Below are 14,944 nucleotides of genomic sequence, written 5' to 3' on the forward strand. Positions count from 1 at the left end.
TGGTGATTAGGTCTTCAATGTGTATTTTTTTGTTGACACAATTTAGCCCATTACAGGTAGGCTCAGTAATTTCATATCTTTCCTCCTTTGGGCACAAGCAGATTGAATATATTCATCTCTTGAATGGAAACAAGTGTTTTGATTCTCATTTAAATATATTGCACATGTATTCAACATCTGAAGTGACATTGTAAAGAACCATCGAATTTTGTAAGTTGCAAACATTGTGCACTTTTGTGCCTGCAGTACAGTACTCTGGAAAATCATTCATCGAGCTTATCTTTGAAAAACATTCTATTCTGTGTCTATCCAGGTGAAGGTATTTACACAAAATGTTAGATTGATTTAGGGATCAGAAAGAGACATTTATATGTGAAAAAAAATAAGGGAAGTGTTTGGGTAGAAAGGAACAGAGGTCCAAATCTAGGGGTTGAGGAGAGAAGGGTAGCCAAGGTGGGAAGGGAGAGAGCTGAGGGCTAAGAGGTAAGATGTGTTACTCTGTCAGGGGGTCTTGTGTGGGAGTGGAAATAAGATGGCAGGGCAGGAAACTTAACGTCTGACTGTGTTGTGTTGTTTTAGTCTGTGATATGTCTATTCTTTCAAACAGTTATTCCATCATTTTATAGAGGTGTAAAACTGAGACTCAGGTTAATTATCCAAGATCATCCAGGTAGCACATAGGGCTCATCTAGAATCATACTTCAGGAGTTATTGAGACTTTACCTTCAGTTCTGACGCCCTCACTCAGTTGTGTCACTTTGTACAAGTTATGAATTTTCATATACGTCTGTTTCTTCACCTGTAAAATGGGAATTATAATACCTTCCTCACTCACAGTGTTGTTGTGAGGACCAAATGAGACAGTATATGTAAAGAATTCCTGTGGTTCTTAGCATCAGTTATGTGGTTAAGAAAATAGCTGTTGTCTTTAGAATTGGTTATAATTTATAACCAAAAAACTGGAGGCAACCTAGCTATTAGTAGGGGAATAGAAAAATAAATTGTAACCAGTCTTACATTAGAATAATGATGCAGCGGTTAAAATAAAGACAGTCATATGATGACCCAGCTGGAGGCTTCCAGGGATGACAGGGCAGAGGCTGTGCGCTATTGTCAGCTGTCTAGCATCTGTCTGGTTGGTTCTGTATCTGGTTCTTGCCTGTGTTTTACCTTTGCTTGTAGCTACAGTTAGGATTGTGAGGAGAGTTTGCAAGGAGCACTGGTGAGTAAGTCGTGTCTTTATCAGTCCCCTCTCAGAATGGTGCCACCATTGGTAATTGAGCTCTTTCATTTTATGTGGCTGGGCTTGGATCACAGCCTTTCTCTTTTACTTAGTGCTCTGAACCTGAGTCCTGGGAACTTGGGAAGCTCAGTCTCACGTTCTGATTGAGTACACATTAATGTGTTTGTTAACACTAAAGGTAGTACATTGGCTGGAGAAACTAAGTGCTTAACAGCAGCAACAAAAAACACCACACAGTTTGATAGTTCTAACAGTGGAAATTTTTATTATTGTTTTTTTTAATGTTTATTTTTGGAGAGAGAGAGACAGAGTGTGAGTGGAGGAAGGGGCAGAGAGAGAGGGAGACGCAGAATCTGAAGCAGGATCCAGGTTCTGAGCTGTCAGCACAGAGCCCGACACAGGGCTTGAATCCATGAACCGCAAGATCATGACCTGAGCCAAAGTCGGACACTTAACCGACTGAGCCACCCAGGCACCCCTAACAGTGGAAATTGGTTTCTTCTTTATCTTTGCATAAACAAACTGTGGCCTTTCCCTGGGTGGGCTGGATTGAGGGTGGGCTGGAACTCTTTACATAGGCATTTAGGAACTCCACAGCCTATTCAGTCTTAAACATGTGATTTCTGAGGTCAACCTGGGTACTGACATCCAGCCAGAGGAAGGGGACAGGGTATGGAGGACATATTTTTGGTTCACCAAGTCTCGCAGTGAGTGGTAAATTTCTGCTCACATGTCATTGGGTAGAAGTCATTCTAATGGAATCAGAATGATACCCCTTAACTGCAAGGCAAGTTAACAGATGTTTGTCAAGGACAAAGAAGACATGTTTGATGACTGCCTAGCAGTCTATTGCCAGAGATGGGCTATCCTTTTTTTTACCTGTGTATAGTTGTATTTCAACTGTGTAGTACTCTTTTTTAAAAACATTTTAATGATTAACTTATTTAAATTTCTAAATAGGCAATACCTTCACATAGTTGCAGAGTTTAAAAATGTAAAAAGATAATATAGTGAAGTATTTGTCTTTCATCTCTGCCCCACATCTGTCCAGTTCCTATTGGATAATCATGGTGGTTATTTTCTTGTCTATCTTTCCAGAGACTTTTTGTTTTAAAAGCAAATAAATAAATATGAATATGTATATTCCTGCCTCCCTTTTTCTACGTGGATGGGGGTGTAATATACACAGAACTCTTTGCTTCCTTCCCTTAGTGATATAAGATAGTTATTTTAAATTTTGTGTTAGTCTTTCTCCATTACAAGATGTTGTTCCTACTCTTAAGGAGTTTCTAATCTAATTTGGTCAAGGTCTAATCTAGTGAGGAGGATATGCAGGTAGGGAAAGCTTTTGTACCTAAGATAAAATACTTATCTGGTACACACTGTATAGTTCAATGCTATAATTAGAGCAAATGAAGAATCCTTTTTTAATTCGAATTAGATTTTTAGAGAACTTCATAAGAGAATTAAGTGTGCTAAGTTTATTCTTGGCATTTAAATCACATAAACCATTGAAATTAGCAAAACTGAAAATTGTCGGTATTAGGAAATAGGTCTCTGACTATTGGCTACATTTTTGTGTAATTATCGAAAGCACTAAGTACATTCTAGTGATAGTTAATTCTCTTGAATAATTAAATGACTTTTATTTTGGTAAACTCATATGTTTAGAGTATTAACGGTGTTTTTCTAATTCATGGCTCTGGCCTAAATGACAAAGTAATAAAATGTTATGTATTTCCTTCATTTACCATTTAATTTATATTAACAAAACTAAATGCCATTTTTTAAATGTTTATTCATTTTTATGAGTGATGGGGGGAAGTGGGAGAATGAGAGAGAGAGAGAGAGAGAGAGGACAGAGAGAGTGGACAGAGGATGTGATGCAGGCTCTGCACTGACAGCAGAGAGCCTTATGCAGGACTTGAATCCATGAATTGTGAGATCGTGACCTGAGCCCAAGCCAGATGTTCAAGTGACTGAGGCACCCAGGCGCCCCCAAATACCATTTTAAACTCTCTGGAACTCGTTGCACTGAACTGCATTATGAGGCCCAGTTTATTCTTTGTGATTTCCCATTTTCCATGACCCTGCCAACACAGCATTCACCTTTGGTGACTGTGAATTTCCTCAGCCCAGTGAGACACACAGTACTGCTCATAAATGGAAAGGAAGATTAGTAGGTGGTGCATAGCTGAGAGCTGAGATTGATTGGTGTTGACCCCTGCGTCTTTGCCTTTGCTATGTGACTGTATGAGCAGAAAGTGCTGCTACCAAGAAAAAAGTGACCCCATGTGCCTCTTATCTGAATGTCTGCCCTGACTTAGTGCATATAGAGGAACTAGTGTCTCTTGGGATGCTTATCTTGGGAGCCTGTAGCTGGTCTCTGCTTTGTTGTGTAGTAATAGGCCTCCATGGAAGTCTAAACTGGTTCATGTGGCCAGCAGTAAATGGAAGCTTTCATTTGTGCTGAGGAAGAGATGTACAGGAGAGAAGGAGGAGGAAGAATTGGAGATCTTTTCCTTCTTGGCTCTTCCAGCTTTATTTTTCTCTCTTTGTGCCTTTACTAGGAGGGATTTTCAGAGTATATCCCCTCAAAATGTTGTGGGAGGACTTCATTTCCTGTGGCTGTAATGTCATAAACAGAGCTTTTTAAATAATAATAATAATAACAACAACAACAACAACAATAATAATAATGGGAAAACCTAAGGGAAGAGATTGAAGAAGGAGCTAGAAATGGAAGTGAGTTGACTTTGCTGCTGCCATTGTCCCCTAGCCTCTGCAGGTGTTGGTAATCAAAAGGATTGGGTTTTTAAGAGCCTTGCGGGAAACTGCAGGGAAGGCCTTGTGTCAGTCTTAAGTTAGGGAGGCCAGAGTAATGTGAGACCCTCAAAGGATCATAATCTCACTGAAGAGAGGGGACAAAGAAATATGTCTGTCTTGGCCTAGTCTTTACAAAGGGAAAATTTTCAAGAATTCTTAACCCAGGTCCACTCTCACTCAGGTTTGCTATTCCAATTTGTACTATCTGTGTGGTCTGGCAATTCCCAACTTGTGAAAGTTGTTTTAAATGGTCCCATGCTGGGGCTCCTGAGTGGCTCAGTCTGTTGAGCATCCAACTCTTGATTTCAGCTCAGGTCATGATCCCAGCATCATGGGATCAAGCCCCACATTGGTCTTCACATTGAGCATAGAGCCCACTTAAGATTCTTTCTCTCTCTCCCTCTCTCTGTCTCTCTGTCTCTCTCTCCCTCTGCCTCTCTTCCTGCCGTCTCTCTCTCTCTCTAAAGACAAAAGAAAAAAAAAAAATGATCCCACACCTCAGGGTTCCTAGCAGAAGCAAATGCAAAGCTTCCCCAAAGGGATACACTCTCAGTCCAGGCTTCCTAGGAATCCCAAAAAGAAAACTCTATGATAAGCTCAGAAGCCACAATTACAACAGTCACGGGGAAACAAGTAACCATGGCTGTGAGCAGAAATTATAAACAGCAGAATTAGAATCCAAGATATTCAGATAATGAGATTATGAAAGATAAATATCAAACTACCAAGTTGAAAGAAATACAAAAGAAAATGAAAAATATGAGCACAGAACAAAAATGTCCTCAAAGGAGAGTAGGTTGTTTTTTAAGAAGAACCTCATACAACTTTTAGAAACAGCAGATGGGTTAAACAGGAATAGATGCATTTTAATTAAAATGCAGGGTAGTATCTGAAAAACTTACCTGGCATGTAGCACAGAGAGACAGTATGATAAAATGTACAAGAGATTGAAAGAGAATTAGGTGGTCTAACATAATCCTCATTAGCTTTCCAGAGGAAAATTGGAATAGGGAGAGAGACATTATGCAAAGAGATTGTCCTTTGACAATTCTTTATTAGGATGAGAATATCTTATATTTCATGCAAGATATAGATGCTTAGGTTTTGAAAGCACATGGACCCAAAGTGCATTTGAGAACACAAAAAACCCACATTTCAATAGGTCACACTGAAACTATGACACTAAAATCAAATGTGAAAATATTAGAGCAGAGAGCAAAGAAAGATCACTTGTAATGCCCTAAAAATTATATAACTGATTTGATTTCTAATTTCTGTGCTTCATTTGCTTACTTTCAGTGATTGCTTTTGGATTTGTTGAGTTTTGTTTTTTTTTTTCATTTATTACCACCCATTCCCTGCCCAAAGCTCCGTGGTTTGTATTGCCTTTTCCTGTTGTCTCTTGTTTCTGTTGATTCTTACTCATCTAGTTGCTTTTTATACTTGATTATCTTTGTGCACTGGTTCTATTCTTTGAACATTTATTTTAAGAATAATGTGAAGGCTAGGATGAAGGTGGCTTTTCTTCTTGTTTGCTTCTGCCAGGTTCTTGGTGGCATGGCCAGTCTGGGACCATCTTAATTTGAGTTCAGTGTTTGATATGTTCTAGTCCATCCAAATGATGCTAACGGAGGCTGTGAGTTCATCTTTACTATGAAGCCAGTTCACTTTCTGGCAGAATCTTCTGGTATATCTCTTTAGTACAAAAGTGGCTTTGACTGCTGGATTACTTCTCTGGGTTCTTGTTTTTTTTTAGATTTTGGTGTAGTTATTCCTTACCATTTTGTTAGTTCTTTGATACTTTTATGAACATGTTTTTTTATGTTTCATGTGGCTTTTTAAATTGTCCTCATTAGAAGGATGGTCTGAAAGTACTGGTTCCCACCATTACCAAAAGCAAAAATCATATTATGCTCTTTTCAGAGACTCAAGTTTATGTCTTAAATTGGTAATGGAAGGTAGCTGTCAGAGAATTGTTCTGCTTAATATTCTGAAAAGAGTGAACTGTGGTCTGTTACTAAAATGATGCATCATTAGAACAGGAGTAATAGAAATCCTTAAAAGCTTGTTGGGTGATTTATAATTTGCAACAGGGTACATATTCACAATAGCACTTTAGAATGTAATTTCATAAGTAAAATAAAAACTTACTTTCGTGGTGTGTAAGGTTCTGAGCCTGATGTTTGTGGATGACTCATACTCCATCTCTTTACATGTTCCTTCTTCCCTCTCCTTCCCTGCCTTATCTATCACAACTCCTGCTAGTTTGACCTCTTTAATGTCTCTTAAAATATGTGCCTTTTCATCCCTCTGTTCTCTACCCAAGTTCAGATCATCAAAATCACTCCCCTGGATTACTGAAACAGCCCTCCTGCCACCATCCTTATGTCCTTTCACACATTAACCGTTGGCTCTCATTGTTCTCAGGATAAAGTCAAAGCTCCTGTGTGGCCCGTGCCCCTCACATGACCATTCGCTACCTAGCTGCCTAGCTGCTGCTGTCACACTCTTCACACTGTCACCCTCCATCTTCCTGTACATCTGCCTGTGCTCCTTCTACAATTGGCACTTTTGTAAGCACACAGTAATTGTTCATTAAGTGAAGGACTGAATGACGTGTGTGAAGCTAAGGAAATTCAAGTAATCATAAGCCCTCTTATGTTTCTGTTAGAAAGCTGTGTAGGTAGTTGGTTTAGCCATATTGCATGAGTACTATATTAATGTCTGAATTTAATTTATTAATTATATATCATCTGTCTTTAGAGCAAACTTTTCAGTGAAAAGTCAAAGCAGAAACAAACAACAAAAAACTACCTCTCTTCAGTAGTCTGTATTTGAGCTTTCCTCCCCCATATAACCTTATGTTAGAATTATAGAGGCTTCTCTACAGATAGCAACCAGGAGGTAAAAACTTCATCACATGTCCTTACAGTGGCAACATCTGTAGGTTACGTACTGTATTTCTGACTGATGACCACACACAACAGATAATAGCATCATTACCCAGTTCGTCTTCAAATGTGAAGGACTCCAGTGACACTCACTTTTAGTCCTTGGGTCTTTTGTGCTAAAGAAGAATCTTTGTCATCCCCAGGACCTCAAGTGTGTGGTTTTTTGTCACATGGAATGAAATGACTCAGGTGCCTTATTTTATTTTGTTTAGGATGTGTCATGCTGTGAGATGAACTGTAGACTACTATAGGGCATCTTGAAATAAGCATTTTTATCATCATAGTTGACAGTTACTACTTCCTGTTTTGTTGACTGTCACAATCACTGAATGTTTCTTATTAATTGCACCAAAATAATTTTTCTCTCTTTTGGTGATCTCACATATTATTTTATTAGGGTTATTTGGAAAGTCTTGTTACTGCTCCTAATTAAAGAACAGTTCCAAGATATACAAACTCTTTAAAAAACTTGATTAGAAGTCGGTTTATTAATTTGCATTGTGATCTGCATATAGGAGCTAAAAGTAGCTCCCCCAGTGGTGAGAAATTTGTGGTAAACAGTGCCACACACCCTGTCACCCTCTCCCTGCCTGTTTTAGACACCTGGAAATGCGTATGGCATTCTTTCTCAGTGTAGCCTAGTAACCAGTCTCAACACAGTACTTCAGGTCCCCACGACCAGTCAGATTTGGCCCTTGAGATCCCAGGGCTAGCTTTTCTTGTGTATTTCTTCCTTGTTCACTTTGCACAGAATATATATTTTTGCATGTTTGCGCCTTATGGCTCTACACACAGTTATTTTCAAACTTACATTTTGGGTGCTGTTTCTTCCTCCTCCATTATGTTCTTTGTGGTTCCTACCAAACAAATTGTCTAAGCAAATAAAGATCACTGTAATAACAGTGATGATAACTAATGTGTATTGAGTGTTTACTATGTACCAGGCACTGTACTAAGTGCTTAACATGCATTATTTCATTGTAATCTTGTAAGAACTCTGAGTTAGAGACCACTATTCTTCCCATTTTAAAGATGGAGAAACTAGGGCAAGGCTAAATAACTGGTAAATGGCAGAGCCTTGATTTTCACCAAAGTCACCTGCCTTCTCAACCCCAATTTTTAACCTCTGAGCTGTTACCTCCTTAACCAATGAAGGCTGGGTTAAAACCAGAATGATCATAGTAAATATGCTTTTGCCTGTGCTGTCATTGGGCTAAAATAAAAATCCAGTACCTTTGTATTTTTCCAGATTGCAAACCAACTTAGCACAACATTTTTTGTCTCTTTCTAAGAAATTTATAGTTTTATATCTATTTTTAAAAAAATCTTCTGGAAGATTTCATAAATATGACTTAGGTTTTTATTAACCTCTTTTGCTTTTATCTTTCCATATCTCCGACAACCTTTATAATTTTTGAGAGAGTAGCTATCTTTGTAGGCTGTCTTATACGTTCACAGATGGTATTATTCTATCTGTCCTCATACCATCTGCAGCATCAACCTAGTCTATTCCAATTGGTGTTATCTTTCATTTATGCAGGAGTGAGTTATTAAAATAAAACTTTATATTTGTATAGCATTTTGGGTAAACGTTAGGGTAAAACATGGATTTATTTTATCACAACAATCTTCTGCAAAGAAAATTTAATTTTTTATTTTTTTCACCTCTTCCTGAATTACTTTATATGTAGTCTTTGGAATTGAATTGAATTGAATTCAACAACTGTTTATTGAACACATATTATGATCCCAGACCTGTGAGAAGGAAGAAATGATCCCTGTTTTCACTGAGCTTATAGTCCAACAGAAAAGACAGAGAAGTAAATATAATTACAATTTCTACTATGGAAAGACTGTAGAGGGTCATGTGGAAAAGGATGGCAAAGGATTAAATTTGGTCTAGTGAGCCCAGAAAGCCCTTTCAGAAGAAGGGTACGTAGGAGTTTGCCAAACCAAGTAGAGCTGGTAGGCAGTAGGGAAGAGGAAGAGAGTCTTCAAGGCAGAGTGGGCAGCAAATGAGGAGGGTCCGATGTCAGAGAACTTGGACGAAGATATTGGATCAAGTTCATTCTGACTGAGACTTACAGAGAGAGGAGGAGTGGCAGTGGTCAAGGTGAGACTTGAGAGGTAAGGTAGGCAGGGGTACTGGTTACCACAAGGTAACCAGTTGTCTTGTGGGTCAGTGAAGGAATCTAGATTACTGGCAAGTCATTGATGAGCTGAAAGCAGAGGTAAGACATGAACAGATTTGGGTTTTAGGAAGACTGCTCAGACTTCTCAGTATGGAGAATGGATTGGAAAAAGAGACAGAATTAGATAGATCTGGGGAGGAAAGTTGGGAGGCTCTTTTTGTAGTCTGTGTGAGACATGATTTTTACTTACACGAGGGTAATGGCAGTAGAGATGAAAGAAATAGACTGATTTAAGGGACCACTCCACTGAGAATGGAGGAACCAGTCTATATGTTTACAAAGCTCTGGCGTGTTCTGTATCATGCTGAACCAAATGCCTGTTCTACATAGTAGAGCATGAGCCAGAGAAAAATGGAACAAAAATGAAGCCAAGTTAGTATGCATTTTGTAAATAGGCATGACCTCACAGAGTAGTTTGAAGGGTAATAAAGAGAAAAGAAATTAATTAGCTGCCAAGTACCATACTCAATTTAACAGTCATCTGGGCAGGATCTGATATAAGGCTTGCCCTTCACATCAGCATGTGTGATATCAACAGAATTTTGATAGACAAATACGTATTCAGTAGCTGATGTTTCCCTTTGCCCCTAAATGTCAGTTCCTTCTTTCATTTGCTTGCTTGCTCATTCTTTTATTCATTCAAAAAAACATTTACTGAAGGCCCATTGTCTATTAGATACGTTTTTTATCTCAGTCTTTAATACCACATTATGGCGATTGTAACTAGTATAGGCCTTTAGTGTTTATAGGTACTAGATGGGCCACATCTCATTTAGGACACAGTTAGTTAATCAGGTTTCCATTTTAAGTTGACAGTTATGCCATTTCCTCCCAAGCGGCCCACCTATCACTTAGGGTGCAGCCACTGGTGAAATCCTGCAACCCTGTCTGATATCATTTCTTCTGTATTTTCTCTTGCTGTTCTGAGTCTTTGCTCAGGTTCTGTATGCCTAATCCCATTTTGGTCAAACAGTCAATCAGTTCAGCCACCACCACCAAGTCTTCTATCAAAGTAGTTGGCTGAGTGAGGTTTTTTTTTTTTTTGACGGAGGTGATCAGTCGTTACAGTCAGAATAAACTCACTTGCCCATTGTAGACTATTACATTAGTCAAGGGAAAACAAGCGGTTGTAAGAAATGAATCCTCAATCTCGGTGGTTTAAATACTATAAAAGTTTATTTCTTGCTAATGTGAAGTCCAGCTGGTGGCAAATGTGGGAGCAATGGGTTTTCTGCTACAGTAAAGGGACCCAGGCTGAGAGAGTCTTCAGGTGGCTCACAAGATTGTTCTGGTCCCAGCTTTCAGCTGGGAAAGAGCAAATGTGAAAGATCACACAGGAGGTTTTTATGAGCCAGAGCTAGCCTTGGCTTAATCCTTCCTGCTTGCAGTTTATTGTCTACAACTTGAGTACTTAGCCATACCTTATTGCAGAGGGAAACTGGGAAATGTCTGTGTGTTTGCCCCGGAGGAATGGAAAACCTAATGAGACAGGTTCTGCTCCACAGAGCTAATGTCTTTCCTTTTGTGATACTTGCTCTTTTATTCAAATGAAAGGGGCAGGGAAGGGCCAGAGGTGTGGAGGAGGAGTCTCTTTTGTGTTTTCTAAGTAGCTGTTGTCTCAGTGTTTGGACATGAGAGTGGGAAACGTATCTGTTCTGAATTCCTAATATAACTTATAATTGTTATTACTCTGTTCTCACAGGGAGATAAATGCTCGACTAGATGCTGTATCGGAAGTACTCCATTCAGAATCCAGTGTGTTTGGTCAGATAGAAAATCATCTACGTAAATTGCCTGATATAGAGAGAGGACTCTGTAGCATTTATCACAAAAAAGTAAGTGTGATAGAAAGCAGTTCTATTAAAACTGGCAATGTTCTTCAGCATGAGGATCCCAGATATTAAAACATCTCAGAGTTTTATTTTTGTTATTATTTTGTGAAATCTTAGAGATAATGACAGAATTCTTAAGTAAATTATACAAGTTGAAGGTATTCCAGTTTTTGCATTGTAGAAAATAAACTTTGCCCATTTCTGTTAACAACAACAGATAGAAGCCTTTCTGGTATAATACAGGATGTTCTTATGTTGCATCCTAAAAATGTGGACCATCATCACAATAGGAAATTTCTTAGACTAGTCCGTTTTAAAAAGAGATGCCTTATTTCTTTTGACCCCAGAACAACTTCTTATTTAACTTTTCCAAAGGAAAGATCTGCTATTATGTTTGTGGTGGTATCGCTATACAAATAATTTTGGGTATGGAAGGTAAGCAAAAAGCATTATTGTGACTTTCATCACCTAAGCTTTACAGTTTGTTATAACAATCAATAACAAAAGAGGTTTTCCCCATGAGGCTAGCAGGAGATTTTTTAACAGAAACCTTGCAAGCCAGAAGGGAGTGGCACAATATATTAAAAGCGCTGAATGGGAAAAATCTGCAGCCAAGAATTTTCTATCCAGCATGGCTATCATTCAGAATACAAGAAGAGATAGAGATTCCCCAGACAAACAAAAACTAAAGGAGTTCATGACCACTCAGCCAACTCTGCAGGAGATATTAAAGGGACTTTGAGTAGAAAGGAGAGACCAAAAGTGAAGTCTAAAGGTAGGAAACCCAAAAACAATAAAAATGAATATTTCAGTAAAAATCAGTCAAGGAACTCACCCACAAAAAGGATATAAAATATAATAACATATACCTAAAATGTGGGGAGGAGAGAAAAACAGTTTCAAACTTGAATGACTGTCAACTTAATATACACTGCTACATGCAGATTACAGAGTAATCATATATGAAAAACCGCTAATAAACTTGTAAAGAATAAAGAAAAAGAAATCTAAATATATCACTGAAGAAAATCAGCAAAATGAAAGAGAAAGACAAGAAAGGATCAGAGAAAGTCTTCCGAAACTACCACAAAATAAGTAATAAAATGGCAATAAATACATATCTATCAATAGTTACTTTAAATGTAAATGGACTAAACGCTCTAATCAAAAGACATAGGGTGACAGAAAGAATAACAAAACAAAACCCATCTATATGCTGCCCACTAGAGACTCATTTTAAACCTAATGACACCTGCTGATTGAAAGTGAGGGGATGGGGGCGCCTGGGTGGCGCAGTCGGTTAAGCGTCCGACTTCACCCAGGTCACGATCTCGCAGTCCCTGAGTTCGAGCCCCGCGTCGGGCTCTGGGCTGATGGCTCAGAGCCTGGAGCCTGTTTCCGATTCTGTGTCTCCCTCTCTCTCTGCCCCTCCCCCGTTCATGCTCTGTCTCTCTCTGTCCCAAAAATAAATAAAAAACGTTGAAAAAAAAAATTAAAAAAAAAAAAAAAAGAAAGTGAGGGGATGGAGAAACATCGACCATGCAAATGGATGTCAAAAGAAAGCCAGAGTAGCAATACTTACATCGGACAAACTAGACTTTGTAGCAAGAAGGGCACTATATAATAATAAGGGTGACAATCCAGCAAGATGAGAAAAACAATTGTAAATATGTATGTACTCAAATACATAAACAGTTAATAACAAACATAAAGGAACTAATCAATAATAATACACAGGACACCATCAAAACCCTAGAGGAGAAAGCAGGAAAAAACCTCTTTGACCTCAGCCACAGCAATTTCTTACTGGACACATCTCCAAAGGCAAGGGGATTAAAAAGCAAAAATGAACTAATGGGACCTCATCAAGATAAAAAGCTTCTGCACTGCCAAGGAAACAATCAACAAAACTAAAAGGCAATCGATGGAATGGGAAAGATATTTGCAAATGACGTAAAGGGTAAAGGGCTAGTATCTAAAATCTATAAAGAACTCACCTAACTCCACACCCGAAAAACAAACAATCCAGTGAAGAAATGGGCAGAAGACATGAATAGACACTTTTCCAAAGAAGACGTCCAGATGGCCAACAGACACATGAAAAGATGCTCTACATCACTCCTCATCAGGGAAATACAAATCAAAACCACACTGAGATACCACCTCATGCCATTCAGAGTGGCTAAAATGAACAAATCAGGAGACTATAGATGCTGGAGAGGATGTGGAGAAACGGGAACCCTCTTACACTTTTGGTGGGAATGCAAACTGGTGTAACTGCTCTGGAAAACAGCGTGGAGGTTCCTCAAAAAATTAAAAATAGACCTACCCTATGACCCAGCAGTAGCACTGCTAGGAATTTAGCCAAGGGATACAGGAGTGCTGATGCATAGGGGCACTTGTATCCCAATGTTTATAGCAGCACTTTCAACAATAGCCAAATGATGGAAAGAGCCTAAATGTCCATCAACTGATGAATGGATAAAGAAGATGTGGTTTATATATACAATGGAATACTACTTGGCAGTGAGAAAGAATGAAATCTGGCCATTTGCACCAAGGTGGATGGAACTGGAGGGTATGCTAAGTGAAATAAGGCAGAGAAAGACAGATACCATATGTTTTCACTCATATGTGGATCTTGAGAAACTTAGCAGAAGACCATGAGGGAGGGGAAGGGGGAAAAATTACAGAGAGGGAGGGAGGCAAACCATGAGAGACTCTTAAAGACTGAGAATAAACTGAGGGTTGATGGGGAGGTGGGGGAGAGGGGAAAGTGGGTGATGGGCATGGAGGAAGGCATTTGTTGGGATGAGCACTGTGTGTTGTATAATTTATTTGACAATAAATTATATTTAAAAATAAAATAAAATAATAGTACAATACCAGTAGGGGACTTTAACACCCCACTTACATCAATGGTCAGATCATCTAAACAGAAACCCAGCAATGGCTTTGAATGATACACTGGAACAGATGGAGTTAATAGATATATTCAGAACATTCCATCCTAAAACAGCACACTACACATTCTTTTCAAGTGTGTACAGAACATTCTCCAGAATAGATCACATATTAGCCCATAAAACAAACCTCAACAGATTCTAGAAGATCCAAGCCCTCAGCAAAGTAGTATTAGAGGCCACATACCTCAACATAATAGAGGGCAGATATGAAAAACCTACAGCTAACATCATCCTTTTTTTTTTAATGTTTATTTATTTTGAGAGAAAGAGAGTGTATGAGCAGGGGAGGGGCAGAGAGAGGGAGGGAGAAAATCCCAAGCAGGCTCTGCACTGACAGCATGGGGCCTGATGCAGGGCTTGATCTCACAAACTGTAAGATCATGACCTGAGCCAAAATCAGGAGTCAGATGCTTAAACGACTGAGCCATCCAGGCGTCATTAACATCATCCTAACTGGTGAAAAACTAACTTGTTTTGAGTAAGACAAGGATGTCCACTCTCATCACTTTTTTTCTTTTTCTTTTTTTTTTTTTTAATGTTTTCATTTATCTTTGAGACAGAGAGAGACAGAGCATGAGCAGGGGAGGTGCAGAGAGAGGGGGAGACACAGAATCCAAAGCAGGCTTCAGGCTCTGAGCTGTCAGCACAGAGCCCGATGCGGGGCTCGAACTCATGGAGTGTGAGATCATGACCTGAGCTGAAGTCGGATGCTCAACCGACTGAGCCACCCAGGTGCCCCTCATCACTTTTTTTCAACATAGTTCTGGAAGTCCTAGACACAGCATTCAGACGACAAAAAGAAATGAAAGACATCCAAAGGGGTAAGGAAGAAGTGTAACTTTCACTATTTGTAGATGGCATGACACTCTGTGTAGAAAACCCTAAACTCTACCAAAAAACTGCTAGAACTGATAAATTCAGTAAAGTCTCAGGA

General features: G+C 39.0%; 1 protein-coding gene across 5 annotated transcripts in view; it reads left to right on the top strand.

Moving 5' to 3' along the window:
• The window catches only part of MSH3 (mutS homolog 3), a 187,786-nt gene that overhangs the window by 82,795 nt on the left and 90,047 nt on the right, over nt 1-14,944 (top strand). For all 5 annotated transcript variants that reach the window (XM_053224371.1, XM_053224369.1, XM_027039130.2 and 2 more), the window contains exon 13: nt 10,915-11,047. In XM_053224371.1, coding sequence (XP_053080346.1) covers nt 10,915-11,047 — 133 coding nt within the window. The remainder of the gene's footprint in view (nt 1-10,914; nt 11,048-14,944) is intronic.

This window comes from Acinonyx jubatus, chromosome A1 (assembly GCF_027475565.1).
Source record: "Acinonyx jubatus isolate Ajub_Pintada_27869175 chromosome A1, VMU_Ajub_asm_v1.0, whole genome shotgun sequence".
Taxonomy (NCBI): domain Eukaryota; kingdom Metazoa; phylum Chordata; class Mammalia; order Carnivora; family Felidae; genus Acinonyx; species Acinonyx jubatus.